The following is a 19,388-nucleotide window of genomic DNA, read 5'->3' as shown; positions in this document are numbered from 1 at the left end:
AACCCCCTGTCATCGCAGGCCACGACGAAGCCAACCCTAAAACCAAAGGCTTCCTAGTCGAGCTGCTTGGGTTAGGCATTCATTCGACTTCTGAAGTTGAAACCCACAGCACCTCTTAGCACACTCCAGACAAAACTCCTTGCTCCAAGCGAAACACACTTGGATATACCAGCGCAACCAGAGAAGAGGTGAGTCTTGATAGCCATAACACATTTATAATATAGATCAACACTTTAACATGGACATGGGTACGGGTACAAACTCCAGATCCACCAAAGTTACTACACGGAGAGCATTATAGATACGGTTATAATACAAAGATTGTGGCCTCCACGAGAGACTGCTGCAACAAGTTTTCAGTGCTTTCGATTCGTTTTCGGTTTCGGTTCACAACAGAGCTAGAGTTCGAGTTAGAGTTTGCCAAGTCCTTTCAGCCTAGTCGGCCATGTTGACATTGTTCATGCGCATCTTGGCAAAGTCCTCGAAAACAATATTGTCATCGTCGTCCTGGTAGTAGCCCTTCACATTGCGGTGCTGCTCGATGGACTTCATCTTCTTCATGGCGTTCGAGCGCTTCTTCTCAATGGTTCCTAAGCCACAACCCTTTTGGTTAGTGAAATTAAATACTTTAGGCGTACTAAGGACCTACCAGGTGCCGGTTGGAGCAGCTTGAAGGGCACATCCGTCTGCATTTCGCCTCCCAGAGTGCCGCAGTTCAGCTTGATGCGCACCGAGTAGGAGATGACAATACCGCAGGCATCGCCCGTGGACTTGCCCTCCTGCACCATGGTGGATGAGGCCAGGTTGACATCCTCGTCCTTCAGATGGCCATCCAGGGCAATGCCTAAAAATGCGCTGATAGTAAGCCATACCTATACACTATGTGTAGTAGATAGATAGCCTACCATGACGATCCTTGTTGTTGGCCGCCAGGGGAATCAGGTAGAAGGTCTTGGTCAGATTGGCGCCCGGGGTGATAGGGCAGCCCTCCTTGGTCTCCAGCTGGGCCACGTGCTTGCTGAACTGGGCGTTCACCATGGTGATCTCGGTGTGCTGGACGATGAAGCACTTGATGCTCTTGACCGACTTCTTCGAGTTGTTGGACACCTGGACGGTGGCGGCCGTCTTCTCGCCGTGGTAGTAGATCTCCCGGTCCAGCGTGACCTCCAGGCTGATCTTGCCGTTCGAGAAGGTGAATCCCTTGCTGACCAGCGAGCTGGGCAGACGCTGGCCGCGATTGAGGGGAGCGTACTGGAGCTTCTTGATCACCAAGCTGACCATGCTGCGCTTGTGCTGGCGGTCGTCCTCGGAGTCGCCCACAAAGGCCCGGATGGTGTACTCCACGCCCAGCGGCTTGCCGTTGTCGTCGCCCTCCTGCTGCAGCGTTACCGAGCTGGGCGAGTTGGGCGGGAAGTGGAAGGTGAAGGGATGGGCGTTGCAGCCCAGCTTGCGCACCAGCTTCTCCTGCATGGGGGTCATCTCCATGTTCGGATTGGTCATGGGCACGATCTGCTCCCGCGACAGAATCAGCTCCTTGGAGAACTTCACGCCCATCACCTCGTCCTCCTCGCGGCCATAGCGATAGGTGGTGGCCAGTTGGCCGAACACCTTGCGGTTCTTCAGGTAGTCCGGCTCCACCACAATCACCCCGTCCACGGGATCGCAGTAGTCCAGATGGTCGATGAAGTCGCGGCGGCCCAGATAGAAGGTGACCTTGCCGTTGGGTGTGGCCTTCTTGAAGACCTTCACGGAGACAACCATGATGGATTTGCTACTGTTCCTGTTTCCTGATTCCTGGTTCCTTGGCTTATAATTCCTGGTTCTTTGCTAATGCAACTGGTGAGTCGGTGCGATGCGCGTTATTAAGTTTTCCGCTCGGCGGAGGAAAATGCGAAACGCCAGTGCCGTGCAACCTGCTTATATACCTTTGCCCTGGCCCTGTCCGTGGGGTTTCATTCTGGCCACTAACTGGATTTGCGCGTTATGCAGTTGCTTGGACATCGCAAAACACAAAACACAAAAAAGAATACTGCCAGCAGGCTGATTCTAGGGGTTGGTCTAGTTTTCTGCGCAGTTTGCCACTTGCCCGAGCAAATTGGCTAATGTCAAGTATTTCTCCCATTCGACCCAGTGCGAGGTCGTTTGGCCAACTGTTGAATAATTAGTAGGCGACATGCAGCTGGATTAGCATCTGATTCGGTGTTACCGGGTTGTCATCGGTTGGGAAAGCCTGTTTTCTTAGCCAAGTCCCTGTGGTCGGCAGCTGAAACCCTACAAGTTTTAATTTTGTTATGGATCAAACGTCGATATATTGATTTGTTTGTGGGCGGCATAGTCGTCGGCAGAATGCAAATTAAATTGTTTTGTAACCAATAAGCAAAAGGTCAACATTGTTAGTTACATACTATTTAAGACTTCTTCAAAAAAAATGCACAAAAAAATCAAAAGATAAAATAATGGGAAGATTTGTAGTTCTAAGGCCCGCTTAACTGACTTCCTGGAAACTTAAAAGTACGTCTTAAGCTGTAAGACGTAAGATTAAAACCTATCACTAGCTTACTTACTAGTCGTGTTTTTAAGTACCCTCAAAAAAAAAATATTGCCAAAATCCAAAAAAAAAAAAAACATTTTTGAACATTTATAATTTTAAGTTCATGCATAATCTAGGATTTAGTTCACTATTTTTCTTGATTTAAAATATATCTAAAATATCATTGGTTTTACAGAGGATCGAATGTTTATTACAGCTTTTAGGCTACAAATTCTTTAAATTTAGAAAGCTAGCCTTAATTGTTGGGTTCATATTTCTAAAAATATAATTTTGGGCAACAAAAAAAAAAAAACCCATATCTTAAATTTTAGAAAATTCCTTTTTCAGCGTATAAGAACAGTTTGTTTTAAAAATAAATATATGTGCATTTTTTTAAAATTCTTTGTTTACTTACAGTTGAGAGTGAAACGCAAAATGCAGACTCAGACACACACCACCACAGACCGACATGGCTATAGCCTGCGCTTTTCGCCTTTCGAGGCTAACTATTTGCTGCTAGCTACAAGGTGAGACCCCCTTAAAAAAAACCCCCAATCGACTATAAATTAATCTTATGACACTTGGTGCAATCCCCAGCCAAATGTACGGTCTTGCTGGAGGTGGTTCCCTCTTCCTGCTCGAACAGAACGCCAACGCGACCGCCACAGATGGCCAGAGCCTGGGGGAGCTGTGCCGTCTGGAGTGGTCCGACGGCCTGTTCGACGTGGCCTGGTGTCCCTATGCCGCCGACATCGCGGCCACCGCCTCCGGGGACGGGTCGCTCCAGATCTGGTGCGGACTGGACGGCGAGTCGGCGGCCAACCAGCAGACGCCCAAACAGCCGCTGATCTGTTTGCAGGAGCACAAGAACGAGGTGTACAGCCTGGACTGGGGCGAGAAGTGGAACTACCACACGCTGCTCTCGGCCAGCTGGGACTGCACCCTGAAGTTGTGGGACTGCAACAGACAGAACTCCATCACCACCTTTGTGGGCCACAACGATCTGATCTACGGGGCCAAGTTCTCGCCCCTGATCGCGAACCTCTTTGCCAGCGTAAGTACCGATGGGCATTTGAACTTATGGAATTCTCTTGACTTTGCAGGTAAACCCCTGATGAGCATCGAGGCCCATGCCAGCGAGGCCCTCTCCTGCGACTGGTCGCACTTCGACCGCAATGTCCTGGTCACCGGCGGATCGGATGGCCTGATCCGGGGATGGGATCTGCGCAAGATGAGGACGCACGTCTTTGAGCTGTACTCCGGGGAATTCGCCGTGCGGCGTTTGGCCTGCTCACCGCACTCGGCAGCGGTTTTGGCATCCGCCAACTACGACTTCACCACAAGGTAAGTGCGGGTTCTCAGTTGAAAGGGAGGAATATCCATTAATTTAATATGATATTTCCCCAAAAAAAACTCACAAAACGATTTTATCATACAGAACGGTTTATATTTCTGAAAACCTGCTTCATACAATTTAAGTAGCATTTTGGGATTAAGTGTTTCATGACTTTTTTGTATTCGATTGGCAACGTACATTTTTAAAGAAGTATTTAACGTTTACAACTTTAGAAAGAGAAATTTCAACTTAAAGCAAATCATTTTAGTTAGAGCTGTTTCCATTTTTAAGAACATCGTTAAATTGTAATAGTCAACACGGCTTGTATAGCAAGTCAATAGTATGCATTTAGTAAATCAAAGATATTGAATTTTTTTAATTAAGTTCATATTTAGTTTTTAAATATATTAAATCAAAATTTGAATGATCGAAATTTGAACGTTTACAACTTCTGTATTTGAAATTTCAAGCAGATACTTTGATTTTTAATAACTTTGATTCATTTTAATAATCAGTGAGGTTTCTTAAAGCAGTTATTGGTATGTATTAGGTAAAACATATATTTTGTTTTGAGAACGAAATTCAAACAGGAATAAACTTTTTAATTTAAATTCAAAAGTTAATTGATTATTAACAACTTTTTCCGCTTATCCCTCTTTAGGATTTGGAATCTGGAGTGTGGGGAATCGGCCCAGGAGATCAATGACCAGCACACGGAGTTCGTCTGCGGAGTGGACTGGAATCCCCACAGGATCCACCAGCTGGGCGACTGCGGCTGGGATTCGCTGGCCAATGTGTATACCCCGCAGTGCCTGAGCGGCGAACTGGCCGCCTAGGGTATCACTGGGGTATCAACTGGAAACTGGAACTGGTACTCCCTAAATACCGCCAACACATGTGATAAGGCGCTAGTGGCGTCGAAATAGCCAGGCCTACAAACGGTGCATCGCCAACATATATAGCTGAGCTATACCAAATGCCTCTAAGGAACTCTATGGAACTTTAAGGAACTCTAAGAACAAGGACCCGATGCCAAGGACTCATCTGCGGCGATGACGTGTAAATAGTTGTGTGATAAACGCTGAACGGGCGAAACTGCAAGCAGGTGCTTCAAATGTCAATAAAAGCTTACATATATTATGCGGATTATACGAATTATACGAATTATGTGGGCTTTGCCTTGGCTCTCTGCTGTTATTATGCCCTTCACAATAAACTTCTTTGCGCCGCTGGCTATAATCTGCACTCGGCCCTTGTCTTAACAAGAATTTAACGGCACTCGGAATTGGTTAGGTGGCAAATGGTCGGCCGATGAGGCCCATTGGGATCCTTTTCCGCTTGGCCTCGCTCTGAAACAAACAAACACGCAATAAAGCGCTAATTTGCTGCAACGTTTTATTGCCTGACTGACTGACTCGGCCCCAGCCAAATATCCCTGACATTCCCGGAATTGACACAGCCAACAAGAGATGGCCCCAAGGAGTGCCAGCTATCGCACCTTTTCAACCGACATGGTGTGAAAAGGCAGCAGCTTCGCAGATCCACAAACCACGATCCCCTATCCCCAATCCCCAATCCCAAATCCCGTCATTAACGCAGGCTGAGCTTTAACTGCCACTCGGGGCAAATATTTGCTTTGAAGCCAATTGGCGCTGATTTCTTCTGACAATTGGGGGCAGCTCAAGTGAGGATGGGGCGATCAACAGCAGCAGCTGCTGACCCGCAATTATCTGTACCTGCTCGCCAGTCAGGTGAGACCAAAATTGATATTAATGCCTTGTTTGTGTTAATAAAACTCGGATTTTTGGCTTTTGTGAAGCTGTGAAGTGCTGATAATATCCTAAGGCGCAGTCAGTTCTCGATGGTGAAGATGGCACTTTATTTTATTTTAAATAATTATTTAATGAAGGGTGAGGGCTGATTGTTTTTGAGTGTCTCTCGTATGATGTATATCACATTTGTTTTCAGCTAAGTGCCAGAAAAAGGTATAAAGAAAATTTCACTTAATTAATACCTAAAACAACAGGTTCAGGTTCACCAGGAATTACGATTATTAAATCGAGCCATGATGCAAGAAAATCTGTTAGTCAACAGCGAAATCTTTGGCGTTTCAGGAATTTTGGGGTATCCTTTTTAACAATCCTAACCTTTTTATTTTACAAAATTGGAAAGTAATTAATTATTTTGTAAAATTAAATAGGTTTCACCCTACGGTAAATAAATCGAACGCGAAATAAGTTCGGTTTCTGTTCAATAGGTTTACTTTAAAAAAAGATATTGTCAGAGCTCAATTCAATTTTTTTTTCATTTTTAAATACAAAAGAATTTTCCCCGATTGTCGGTATATTCCCCTAATTTTAGAGACCATTTCCATAAGCTATCTCTCTCTGTAAATTTTCTCACTTTTTGTAAATTTTCTCACTTTCTGATGTTTCTTGCTACACCAGTCTTTTGGCGCCACCTGTTGGTTTTATACAGTACCAATGAATTTTACAGGCATTTTACATTCTGTAAATATATTTTTTACTGCTTCGTTGCTATGGGTAAAGCAGTTCAAAGAAGTAGTTGGCGCGTGAATTTAAATTTAAAATATTTTAAGAAAACATAAACAATAAAATTGTTTTGGCGGAAAAATTAAAATTGTAGAGAACAATAAACCTGATTTTACATAAAAGTTTAATATGGTTATTAAATTAAAGAATTTTAAGCTCAACAAATAAAAAGGTCTATATACTTAGCAACAACACGACTTCTTGAGAACATGTTTTTAGAATACGTTTTGAATCCCTACTTTGTGTTCCTCCCCCATCACGAATTTTTCACCGTCATTAAACAGAAATTGGTTTTGGAGTGAAGCAAAAATCCTAAAAATTACCCGCAGCAAAAGGCAAACAGTTGGAGCAAACTATAAATTAGCGCCAAACAAAGTTGCAGTTGGCTGCTGGCTGCTGGCGAAAAATTGGACACTTACTGCAAAGAATTGGCTAGACCCACAACCTTGAGTGGCCCCACGGATCTCGTCAGTGTCAAGGCTGCCTGGCAGCTTGTTATAAATAAACAGAAAGAAGAATTATATATCAACACCCAGCACGCGGCTCCCTCGAAACTCGTACCTCCCCGGGAGGTGGATGGGGACTTAGTTGGGGATTTGGTTGGGGATCGGGATTGGGATGGGGATCGGGGCATCGGGATCGGGGGCCTTATCGTCAGCAGGTTCTGGATCGTGTCTCTACCTGGGACTCTTTACTGCACGCGCCGTTCTTTTCAGTTCAGCAATTTAAATTGCCTCCACGAGCATTTTGATGGCGATCACGCGCCCCCTTTGAAATCTCGCTGCCCAATCTGCGCCATAAAGGATCCGCAAACGCAGACGAAGACGCAGACGAGGAGTCCGTTCTGTTTCTGGTATCGTATAGTGCCTTGTTTTTACGACTGTCTCTGGTATTAATTTTGTTTCAGCGTTTTGTTCTGCTGCTGCTGCCGTTGCATCCTGGTTCGGTTCGGTTTTGGTCAGCTAACACGTGTAGTTCTGTAGTCTGGACCTCCTTCGGTGCACAGTTGGTGCATCATCACAGAACACACCGCAAACTAGATGCTAACGAAATGGTTTTTACTTTTTTTGGAGTTTGAGTGGGCGTAACGCAAGAGGGCAATCTTGATAAGGAGGGCGTTCTTCGTTTGAAAAGACAAAAGAGTGCCGGAAATAATTGTCAGGGGAATGACAATGAACGGCAGGCCCAAAGGCTACCTGTCTTCACGGGGGCTAATGAAGCAGCAATCACAGATCCTGGGCCAGTGCAATTAAAAATTCAAAGAGCCAGAGCGGATGTGGCTACCGTTAGATGGAGTGTGAATTTATTCACCTGGGAATTTATTTTGGAATTTATTCATAAGATCCGGGAACAGGAAACTCTTGACGAGGTGTTGAATGTCTGAGTTGGCAAACGTCGCTGGCCTGAAAATTACCTAAACTGCGCACGCCGTGATCCTCGCTGATCCTTGCTGATCCTCGCTGATCCTGTCTCGCCATTGTTCTAGCTCGCTTATGACATAACGAGAGCAGCCAGCAGTTTTACGCAAGTCCTGCCAGCGGTGAACGCAATGTTATGCAATACCAGCACAGCAGCGATGTGGGCCATAAAACCAGGGCTCACAGGACCCTTGAGCTTAGATCTAGATGTCCCATAAACATGCTGGCCACTGAACTATATTCGCTGCCTGGCCGTCGCGACCTGAAAAAATCTGCGAACATTTGTTTATGGCATGTTGTTAAAAAATTCAGGACATCGAGAGCGAATTCGTGGCCTGTTTTTGGGTCGGCAATTTACGCAATTCTGGGCAAAAAACAAGGCCAAGGTACCCGCTGTTAGTTCTGGGAAATATTTTTGCGTTTTTTCCAGAATTTCCTACTCCCAGATCCTGGAACGGAATTACATCATCGTCGGGCTGCTCTAATTTTTTGTTACAATTGTTTTTTGCATTCGCGTGGCAGGCTCGTTCTTTTCAATTTTTTTTTTGTTTGTCTCTTGAGGTTGACCCAGGCAAACAAAAAGTTGTCCTAGATAAACAAAAAATTGGCTCAGTCGGCAGCGGTTCGACTGTGCAGACGCGTGGCGTCCAAAAAGGGCCCTACAGATTCTGGCTAAATAAATAAAATAGCAATTAAACACAGAATCCACTTCATTTAAAGATTTTATTTTATTTACACATAATTAAATTCTTGGTAGCGCCAGGAAATTTCTGAGAACTATTTGGTTATTTACAAAAGCTGATCAACAATTTATATTCACCAACTAGATGATGATGATGATTTCTTTTCTAAAAATATTTGATCTAGTGTATTTATGCCCCGTGTTGAGTGATCTTGTTTTCTTCGCCTTAGAATTTCAATACCGTTTTGTAACCTTCAAATTATATAGGATTTCTTTGGCTCATCCAATAAATTTAGAGACTGAAAATTGCATTTTATTAGGTATCCATCCCACAGATTAATTTATTTGCATTGTGAATCGCTATGGAATTGGAATTTTTGGCTGGCATTTAATGGCTGAGGGTGAAGGACGTCTTACGGCGTGCTCCAAACATCAAATACAATGAAATTGGCGAGACGGACAGCTTGGGGAACAAGGTCGTCTCGCAGTTGGCTATAAATAAGATTTTCATTCCGTGCAAAATATTTTGCGTATAAATAATTTGTTGGAAAATAACAGTGGCCGACAATCCGTCCGCGGTTGATCTGTCCGACTGGCTGCTTGTTTTTGAACTCATGACCAAAATACTTCAGCGGCCCGTCTCACGGCTAAAAATAGTGCCGCCTCCCACACAGATCAGCCCCAGATCCCCCGGATTCCGGTCGCAATGATGGAAATTATCGACATCGACTGACGTGCGCCGCGATGACGCGAATTCACCCGCGGAACTGAGACTGGGCTGATTCTAAACAGAGGGCTAAAGTTCCAGGTGATGACGACCGCGAGTTTGGCCAGCAGGGCGATCTAAAATTGGCGAAAGCCGTATTGAATACGGATCGTGATTGCCGGGTCGAGTAATGTGTGTTTGGTGATCTCCGTTATGATGATGATTATGATGATGGGGGTCCAAAGGCGTCAGCATCGGGCCATAAAATGAATTTCCCAGTACGATAACAATTTTAAGATTTAAAACTGCATTTTCAGTTAAGCGAATGGTAATTACTCTTGCCGAAAATTATGTTTTATGCTAGATGTTTCAATGTCTATTTTAAAAAAGTTGAAAACTAGGTGCTTTTATTATATTCCATAATTTGTTCTGAATGTTTGTTAATAATTAAAGAGATGTATTGGTTTAAATTACAATATAACTATTAAATAGAATAATAAATTGACCATACACTTTTTTAAAAATCATGTTTAATTATTTATTATCGTTACTTGTTCGTGACAGCATTATTAACATTATTATTATAAGAGAAAAATCTTCTCTGAAAACAGGATGGCAAATTTTTAAACAACATTTTATAATTTTCAATTTTTTAAACTTTTTCATTTTGTTGTTGTTTAAATTTTAAAAACTCTGTCTAAATACTAAACCTAACGAACTTTTTTCTACCCTATCTAAGCATTACCCTAACGCAAAACACATTTGAAACAAAATAAAAGCAAAAAAGTGCAAAAAACGCGAAAATATTTTTCACGAAAAACAAATTCCTTTGCAGCACGTCAATGACGTCAATGCGAGACGGGCCTGTCAGAAAAATATAACGAACGCAAACGGATCACGACCAGAAGCGGATTCCGGGGAAAAGTTTTCCCCCATAACAAAAAAAATAAAAGGAGATGAGGGGCGGATCGCGTCTGTTAAGTCCAGACGTGGGCGTGCAAATCGGAGGAGGAGCTGCCGCCTATATTCTACATGCTGTTTTTGCGGCGATGACGCGTGAACTTGCCTTTGATTTGTGCGTTCTCTCTCGATTTGGATCTCGAGGTGGACTGGCCAAAAATAACAAGGTGGGTGCTGCTGGGGCATTTGCATTTTGTTATTTTCTCGTTTAGTTATTTTGTTATTTGGTTATTGCTGGTCAGGCGGCTCGCACACGCGCCTCAGTGGGTGGCTGGCTGAGATCTTTATAGACTGGCCCGGTTATTTGATGGAATGGCAAGCTGATTTATTTCTGGCACATTTGCCTCCACTTCCGTTGAGGGTCATGAGGTGTGATTACCAATTAGAGCCACTCATGCGCAGCCGCACGTGTCCTTCGGAAATTCCCTTCGAACAGGAAGGACTGGATCCCTAACCAGCCACATGCTCATTTCGAGCCCCATCTTCTTTGTCGGACGGACACCTCACTTTAGTGTCATTTCCGGTGGCTCAGCGGGCATTAAATTAGGCATCATTAGGCTGGGAGCTGACCAAATCCAAATCGCCGGCAATCAGCATCCAATTTGGCCAAATGCCGTCAGCCTTTTTAATGCCGCGGCTGCGGATTTAGATATAAAAGATTTGCCCCAGCTCCTGCCACCGCCTTCAAGCTAAGTGAGCGTTGATTTCGGATTGGGATTCGTATTCGTATTGGGATTGGGATTGGGACTGGGCCCACCTGTTGCCCCATTGTCCTCCAAGTCCCGGCCTTATAAGTGCCAGCCCGCCTGACACACACACATTTATATACATATATTTTATTCGACTTTTTTGCTGGGCCGGGGCCGTTTGCGAAATCGCATAAACATAAAGGTAATTGCACAGACATGCCAAAAAATTATCCGATATTCGTCGTCGATTCGATGTAAGGCAGGCGGTGAGGATGTTCGACTATATAAAAAACAAAGCAGCGAAAACGAAAAAGAAACCATCGATGCCTTGCATTTATTGTGATCGCCGCTTATTGCGCCGGGGCACTGAGATATCCGAGAGTGCCAAGGTTTTTCATTTAGCTCCCGAGATTCGAGGAGGTTTTGGCTTTGCCAACTTTTTAAATGCGCTATAAAATCTTCGAAAGACAATTATTTAAATAACAAACCATTTAAAGCCTAATAAAATACTAACAAATTTGTTTTTGGGCTTTGAAAAGTTTTTTATAGATTTCTTTAGGTGTTAAGCAATACATTTTTAGTACGGTAGTCTAGTTGGTTCACTTTCTGTGGCATTAACGTTTACAATACACAAAAAAGGTGTATTTATGCATATACGAAACTAGCAATGATATTAAATTAGTAACGTAACATTAAACTTAAATCGATGTCTGAACCAAGCAATCACATTACTTCACGTGCAGGGTGACAATCCCCAAATAAAAGTGATTGTTCCCTTTAGTCCAAAAATAAAAAACCAAAAACGGAAAAACACAAAAACCGAAAATCGGCTAAAGATTCGCATTGCCTTTCAGCTGCTGCGACTGCTCCTCTGTTTACATGGGATGCTGTTGGCGTCGTCACCGCTTTTTTTTTGTTTCAGCACGGGGAAGGGGATTCGAACAGGGTCGGAGGATCGCCTTGTGACATATGCGAAATTCATTGTCGCGTGTTGCGTTGCGTTGTCCGTGGATGCCAACGACTTGGCAACCAACCTTGGCTGACGAGCAAGATGCTCTGCCTCATGTCCCATCCCCCATCCCGCCACCCACCACCACTGCTCCATCTCTGGGGCCATTACAGGTGCTGCTGCTGCAAATACACTATAATAATATTTTTTAGTTTAGATATTTTAAGATTCTTTGATCTTTGGCTTTTGGTGATTTACATATATGATCATTGGTTTTTTTTCACAAAATAAAACTGTATCTTTAAGAGAATCAAACATAATTGGGAAATAGCTCTCATTCTTCTGTTTGATGGATAAGACCTTTTATTATACTAATCTTAATCTTAAATACGATTTTTTGCTACAGTTTTTGAGTTAACATTTTTAGATTTATTTGACAATTGTATATGGACCTCTTTTGGCATTATGTAAGTTACATGATCACAAGCTTTTTTTCATAAAATAAAGCATAATGATTAATTCGAATTTTTCTGTTTGATGTATAAGATATTTCTTTAAATTAACCATTAAAACTAAATGTTTTATGTACTAATTATGTAATAATTATCCAAAAATTAAACTATTACTTTTCAAAAAGTCAAACTCTCCAAAATCTGTAGCACAAGAATCATGTTAAATATTGAACCAATGATCTTATTTGTTTCCTTTTAAATATTATATCAAAAGATAAAAAAATAAGGCTCATAAGTCAACTGTTTGTACATCGTGGCCTATCTTGGTTTTTACTCTTAATTCCACTTTATACATTAAGTTTAAAGTGCCCCAGTTTTTTCTTGTGCAGTCAGTGGTATATCGAGACGGGCATATGCTGGGCATTGAAAAATGGCCAATTGTTGTGGGCCAGCGGAGAAACACAGACAGCCAGCCGAAAATGAAAACAGAAAACTGAAAACAGAAACAGACAGGCTTTAACTGGCCGCTTAAACGATCGCTTAACTACTGTTAATCTGCGGATTGGGCTTTTAAACCGGACCGCGATAATGATAATCCTGGTCCAAGGTTGAACGCCATTCGCGGTGGTGCGTGCGTAAGTGCAATTAGTGTAATGCAATAATGAGCGATGCCCCGGCAATTTGCGCATACACATTTTAATGGGATGCGCTGTGCGGGGGAGTCTGTTTGTGTGGGCTACGATTAGCGTACTTTGGATGGATGAGGCAGAGATGTGGATTCGGGCCTTAGAGACCGGGCCACGCGTCTGCAGCGCCTGACGCACACGGCCTCATGTGACCGCAGATACGGTGGGTATTACGTCTGCAGTCCGCCTCCTCCTCCGACGACCGGCACCATTTGAGTACACATTCATTCAGCAGAATTTTCCCCCAACGCCCCCCATATCATGCCAGCCGAAAACACACATCCGCACGCAGTTTTCTGCTTCTCAATGAGCCAAATTAGCAACCGCTCTCTACGCAAATCTTTGACGTCAGCATCCGAGCGGTGGGCACACACACATTTTTTGGGTGAATCAGGGGAATGGAGGAGGACGGGGCTTCTTGGCAAGGTGAACGTGACCAAATATGGGGAACCAGAAGTGGGTTATGGGAAACCTGTGCTCTCTGCAAGAATTTCAAGGAAAACTAGTGTTTTAAGCTTGAGTTTTTCAAAATTTTTCAGATTTTTTTTTAGATATCCAAGAATTTATCAGACCACAAAAGATCACAGCATTTCTTGAACTGAGAAAATAAAAAACTCAAATCCAAAGACAAAAACTTTAAATGAAATGGTTATGCCAGTCTGAATAGCAGTGAAGGCTTTTTGTTGTCAATTTCCCAAGCTAAAATGGAGCACTTGATTATTTTAAAGAAAATGTTTACAGAGAAAAGATTTTAGTGTTAACAGTCTAGATAAATTATTTTGGAACTTAGAAACTAACAAAGGAACCATTTAAATATTTTATAATCAAACAAAGAACCAAAACAAAAAAATTTTAAAAAAATTTCGGATATATTATTATTGTATGTGACCTTAATTTCGTTGCATTTTGTGAGGAACAACTCAGTACATTAATATAGTCAATTTAATATAAAAACAACGATTTTTGAATGCGTCAGAAAAATGTAAAAATCTCAAGAACTTAGAAAATTCCATAACATTTTCCAATCCACAGCCAAACAGGATGCAAAGCAGTTAGCGTATTTAGCAGGTGCCCGAGGCATTCCTAATGACGAAGCGAAACCCCTTTCCTGCGGCCGGCTCCTCTTCGGATTCTTCAGTTTAAGATTCAGATTCAGATTCAGTTAGCCCAAGGTCCCACTGTTTGCACAACAACACGACGCCGAGCTGGTCGCCACTTGAGACGCTGATTTATGCACGAAATGCTAATGGAAATGCAACTTCAAATGCTAATTGCGGCGACGGTCAAAGACTCGTCTTCGTCTCCGTCTTCGTCTTCGTCTTTGAGTTGGGCATCCCGGCACCAAGATTGGAAGACATTCGAGGGGCTAAGAGACGGAAGCCCAGAGAAGAATCGAGGAGAAGACGACAGTTCATCACAATTGCGTTTGCAAATCAACGAGGCGACAAGCGAAATCGCGCATGCGCAGCGCAGAAGATTCAGATTGAATCGGTGGCCAGGGCCTAACCCACGCCGACCGAGCGCTGATGGCTCTGTCTCCTTTGCTTCGCTGTGCCTCATTCATATGCAAATCTGTCCACGCTGGTGACCACAAATGAAATGCCAACACGCAGAAATGCAAAGAGAGCATCGAATTGCAAATTATGGGATGCCAGCGTTGACAAAGTTGCGCCTGAATAATTCCAGCCCTGTTAGAAACGACAACTTAGCGCTTGCGAGTGCGAGTGCGAATACGAATACGACCCAGACACAAGCGCGGTCCCAAGATCCAAGACCAAGTCCCCAAGACCCCAATCCCAATCCCCAGACCCCAAACCCCAGACCCCAGACCCCAAGGTAAGAGAAGCAAAAGCGTGTGCCCGCGGTCTCCACTTCCGCTGGTGCCAAGTGTTCGCTTCCATGCGTGACTATATCTGTATCTACAAACGTATATCCACGCGATCAGGAGCGGACCGAGGTCCGCACCCCGAAAATTTGCAGGGTTAGCTAAATATGCCATAACATAGTGAAAAAAGTAAATAACTCGAGGAAATCAGAGACTCTTGTTTGTGCAGCTAAAATTAGTGAAATTCAAGTACCAAATATGCAAACAGTTTCAGGTCTTTACTCAGTTTGAATTACTTAAATGTCAATGAAAAAATTAACACTGAACAGTAGCAATAAAGTTATTACAAAAATAATTTTGAAACAAAGCGTATATTAAGGCTTTTTAGTTCATAAACAATTAAATTATAAATGCAGAGTTTGAGAGTTTTTATGGCCAATTGTTTTAGTTGTGATGCGTAGTTGGTTGAGTTCTCGTGGATATACAGCCATATACTGTTTAAATTGCTTTTATAGAAGCTATATATCGCTGCCCTTTTTAGAAATTTTTCATTAATCAGTAATGATTTCGATTAACTATTTGTAACCCCCAGTCTCTAACTCCGCTCCTGGTTGATGGTCAGTGAGTTGTTCTAGGGGGACTAGAAGCTCTTTCGCAAACTAATGCCGAATGCAGGTCTGTTTCTGCCGGTTTCTGTGCCTCCATTCCCATTGCCATTCCCATTGCCATCCGTTTTGTTGTCGTTTTTCTGGTGCTTGGCTTCCAGGAATCTGTGTTTGCTTGGTGACGAACCCATCGCTCCATTAGCATGACCCACGGAGTTTGAAGGGGCGGTATCTAGGGATCGGGGATCGGGATGAGCGGTCCAGAAGACAAATCTCGCGGTGGAACGGATGTGCGCTTGATTATGTTGTTTGCTCGACTGCTCCTTCATATGGCTGATGATTCTACTCTCCGACTTCGACTGCCCTGCCTGACATTAATCATTCTGGTTTTTGAATTCTCAGGCAAACAGCGCACGACTGACGCCAGTCGGTCGGCTACCAGAAAATAGGAGACAACGACAACACTCTCCTCGACAATACGGTGGCTATCAAAATAGCTTCGTACACGTTTCAGCCCACCCAAATGGTCAAGGGTTTGGGATCTCGGTCTCTGTTTGTGCGATCACGATCACGCGTTGTCCTAATGCCTCGCCCTGTGCAAATGTTTATCCAAGACAAGCCCAGGCCCGAATCCGAATTCCAGCCCGAAAGGATTTGTCTCGCCTCGTCATCATCAGCTTCAGCATCAGCTTCAGCATCAACATCAACAGCAACTGGACGCATCATCCTCATCCGCATCGTCGTCGGCGTTAATGTGCGGGCAAACAAGCGTGATGTGGCAATTGTCTGGGGAGCGATCTGTAGTTGGTGTTAGGCCCAGACTTCTCGATTTTCCCTTGTTTGCTAAGTAGCCCCTGGTTAAAGGCTGGTTCCGATTCCGATCCCGAGGTGTAGATCCATTAGCTACCAGTCGAGCGGCCACACAGGAGTCGCAGAGCATACGAACTCTGATTCGGGGTACAGAACATTGGTGGGTGTAACCCGACTTGGAAAATGCCTGTTTTCAAGGGAAACTCGAGGAAATGCGAGAAGAATTGTGGTTTGTAGCTGCCAGTGCAATCATGTTTTTCTCCCAGCAGTTTTCTATTTTTTTTTAAGCCACAACTAACTTTATTTTTGTGAAGCAATATATTTTATTAACTATATATTTATAACATATTATTATCTAAAACCTAAAACCGTTGGCTTTGAAATGGCTATTAAGAAATATATTTTAGATATATAAAAATATTTTTATATATCATTAATCCTATAAAAAAATATTAGTTATATATGACAAAACAAGCTTGTTGCTTACAAGCTAATTGAAGCAATAATAAAGGAAACGATTGGAACTAAGTTCTGCGTGAAAAAACACTTAGTAAGAGCAATAAAGGGATCAGATCTGAAATATAAACAGCACTCACTTACTATATGTAATTGCTCATTACCTCATTTAAGGGGTCAGCTATAATTCAGGGGTTCGATGTTATTGAACACGACCTAATTGCGATCAACTAGGCACCTTTTTATTGGCTGCAGTTTGAGGAACCTGATTGATTAATCGGTTCATTGATTAACTAATTGTGTGTTTACAGTTCCCAGGCTCGGTCGCAGTCCTGGAATGCGACTAAACAACTTTTGATTGCCATTGCCTGGCCAAAGCTCCACAAAATGAATTCTTCCCCTTCAATTTCGGCAAATGAGCTTCATTAGCAGTACTCTTGCGTTGCGCTCGGGCTTAATTATCACGGCTTTGCAGTGGAGCAGTCATGGAAAAAGTGGAACAGGATTGACAGGAGGGAAGTGGACAGAGACACGCACCTGCCACTCGCAGTGAACTTTCCTCGGTCGCAACCCGACAATTGTCGCCAATTAAACCATCAGAAATGAAGAAAAACGAGCGAGGTAAGGAAGTCTGTTGGTCCCTGCACAGTAAAAAATATGTATGCACTTTATAAGCTAACAAATTAAATATAATATCATTCTTATATTGAAATTTTTACCAATCCAAAAAATTTTTTTAAGCATAAATAAAGAAAATTTATCTTTAGGCTTTGACGTTTTCTTTAAAAAAATAAACATTATAATAATAATAACTTTTTAAAAGGTTTTATTTCGTTTTTGCACCTACAACTTTTTTTTTTAAGAATCCAAGTAAAGCTGAAAACTCTGCCTTTTGATGTGATAACCCAGGAAGATATTTAAAAATATTTAAAAAAAAGTAAAAAAAAAAAATTTTACAAATCGGGCAATATTTCTGTATCATCTAAAAATCAAATTCCGAGCAAGGGAAATTAAAATTGTATTATATGTATATATTATACTTTCTTCTTATACATTTTTTAATCAAATTTATTAATGATTTTTATTTAAAAATAAAGCCAGTGTGAAAGGAAACTTCAGTAATACCCAAATTTTTTGCTGTTTACCCAGTTGAAGTAGCACATTAATCAGTGGCAAGTGGCGGTCAGGCAGTTGCGCGAAACGAAGTAGCTCATTGGGCATATGCAAATTATTCCTGATTACCTTCCGCCTCCTGAGTTCTCTTCTCCTTTATCAATTGAGTCAGCAATACCGAGACGACATAAAGCGATGTTACAGAGGGCAGCAGATTCGATTTCAAGGTTTCCAATGAAAGTGCTGCCCGCGCCGAAGTCGAATCATTTTTAATCAAAACACTCGGCTGGCTAATGACGGGTGACAAGTCAGCGAGTCCACGGGACTTGGGTATGGGGACTGGCTCATCGATTCGCAGTGACTCCGACTCCGTGACACGCTTCTGGTCAATGTCAGTCGGGTGGGTAACCAAGCGCAACCCGATATGCCCAAGAACATATATATTCAATTCGCAATCCCCCGGTGTTTGCACTTTTATGCCCCAGTTACCCCGACGATTGCACTTATCGCAGTCGTATGTTTTTCTCGGAAATTGTTTACAATTTGAGCACGAAATGAACGCAGGAATTCACATAAAATAGAGCATTTCATGGATCTGGGATATGAGATCTGAGATCTGTGGCCAGTTGGCCAGTTGGCCAGTTGGCCTTGGGCAAATCGGTGCACCCAAATTAGATATGCTTCCAGATCGGCGTCCAAGTTCAAAGGCAAGTTGCCGGAGTGCTAAAAAGGGTTTCGGCCCAACGGCAGCTGTTCGCAGGCCATAATTGAAGCATTTCGTAGGTAATTGGTGGCGATTTTTTATGGCCAACGCATAAATTAACACCAGACCAGAAGACCAAGTCTGAAATCCGACTCCGAATCCTCTGCAGATTTGTGTAATTGCGCTCCACTTGCAGCGAGCACATCCCATCCTGGGCAGATTTAATGCGAGTCCATCACTGGATCTCAGTCTCCCGGGTAGAAAACGTGCAATTTGGGTCAAGGGAGGTGTCTCCCCCTTTTTTTTTTTTTGATTTCGGCTTCCTTCGTTATTTTATATGTTAATTTTGGCCAGGCCCAAAACTGCGCTTTTTATTTTGGCGATTCTGTTTTCTCGCCGGGCAAACGTTTTGTACCTCATTAGAGCGGCGAAAGCGCGTTTACAAGTGCTAAATTGGCCAAATTACGGGTTGTTAACAGGATATAAAAGTAAAAGTGTCTGCCGGCCGAAATCTCCGCTTGCAGGCAGGTGCCACAAAAAGGGAAAAGGATGCCCCATCTCGCACTTCGGTTTCAATTTGGGTCCCAAGCACATACTTAGGGATTCCAAATTTATAGAGTGATGATTGAGAAATATCGATAACACTTGTGCCTTTGTCCCGAGGCAAAGTCACTCCATAAATGCCCGCTTATAGGTGGTGAATGTAAATTTGGGTGCATCGGAATGGTATGTAATTTTCGGATAAATATATTCACCTGCTTTTAATTGTTAAATGTTAAAACCTAGAATAAAAATAAGTTTTTTGAGAACCCATTATATGTACAGAGGTAAGACTCTTTAAAAAATATAAGATTTCTAGAAGACATCTATGAACTATTCATTAATTTTGTTCATTTATTTTCCATTTATTGCATTT

General features: G+C 42.8%; 2 protein-coding genes across 2 annotated transcripts; one reads left to right on the top strand and one right to left on the bottom strand.

The window, feature by feature from the left end:
• Positions 1-74: 74 nt before the first annotated feature.
• Positions 75-5,115, top strand: LOC128258583 (peroxisomal targeting signal 2 receptor). The gene is made up of 4 exons (XM_052990280.1): positions 75-188; positions 2,948-3,057; positions 3,128-3,874; positions 4,528-5,115. The coding sequence occupies exons 2-4, from the start codon at positions 2,966-2,968 to the stop codon at positions 4,700-4,702; spliced, it is 1,014 nt and encodes a 337-aa protein (XP_052846240.1). The 5' UTR covers positions 75-188; positions 2,948-2,965; the 3' UTR covers positions 4,703-5,115.
• Positions 196-1,902, bottom strand: LOC128258582 (phosrestin-1). Its single transcript, XM_052990278.1, has 3 exons — positions 906-1,902; positions 650-844; positions 196-590 (listed from the first exon to the last, which is right to left on the bottom strand). The coding sequence occupies exons 1-3, from the start codon at positions 1,759-1,761 to the stop codon at positions 436-438; spliced, it is 1,206 nt and encodes a 401-aa protein (XP_052846238.1). The 5' UTR covers positions 1,762-1,902; the 3' UTR covers positions 196-435.
• Positions 5,116-19,388: the final 14,273 nt, after the last annotated feature.

This window comes from Drosophila gunungcola (genome assembly GCF_025200985.1).
Source record: "Drosophila gunungcola strain Sukarami chromosome 3L unlocalized genomic scaffold, Dgunungcola_SK_2 000003F, whole genome shotgun sequence".
NCBI classification, from domain to species: Eukaryota; Metazoa; Arthropoda; class Insecta; order Diptera; family Drosophilidae; genus Drosophila; species Drosophila gunungcola.
Note: the sequence above shows the minus strand (reverse complement) of the source record. Positions and strands in the feature narration are given on the sequence as shown.

Coding starts and splice junctions, on each gene's coding strand:
- LOC128258583 (XM_052990280.1), top strand. CDS start 2,966: ATGCAGACTCAGACACACACCACCACAGACCGACATGGCTATAGCCTG. Junction 3,058..3,127: donor TATTTGCTGCTAGCTACAAG/GTGAGACCCCCT, acceptor TGCAATCCCCAG/CCAAATGTACGGTCTTGCTG. Junction 3,875..4,527: donor AACTACGACTTCACCACAAG/GTAAGTGCGGGT, acceptor ATCCCTCTTTAG/GATTTGGAATCTGGAGTGTG.
- LOC128258582 (XM_052990278.1), bottom strand. CDS start 1,761: ATGGTTGTCTCCGTGAAGGTCTTCAAGAAGGCCACACCCAACGGCAAG. Junction 845..905: donor CAACAACAAGGATCGTCATG/GTAGGCTATCTA, acceptor GCGCATTTTTAG/GCATTGCCCTGGATGGCCAT. Junction 591..649: donor GCTGCTCCAACCGGCACCTG/GTAGGTCCTTAG, acceptor GTTGTGGCTTAG/GAACCATTGAGAAGAAGCGC.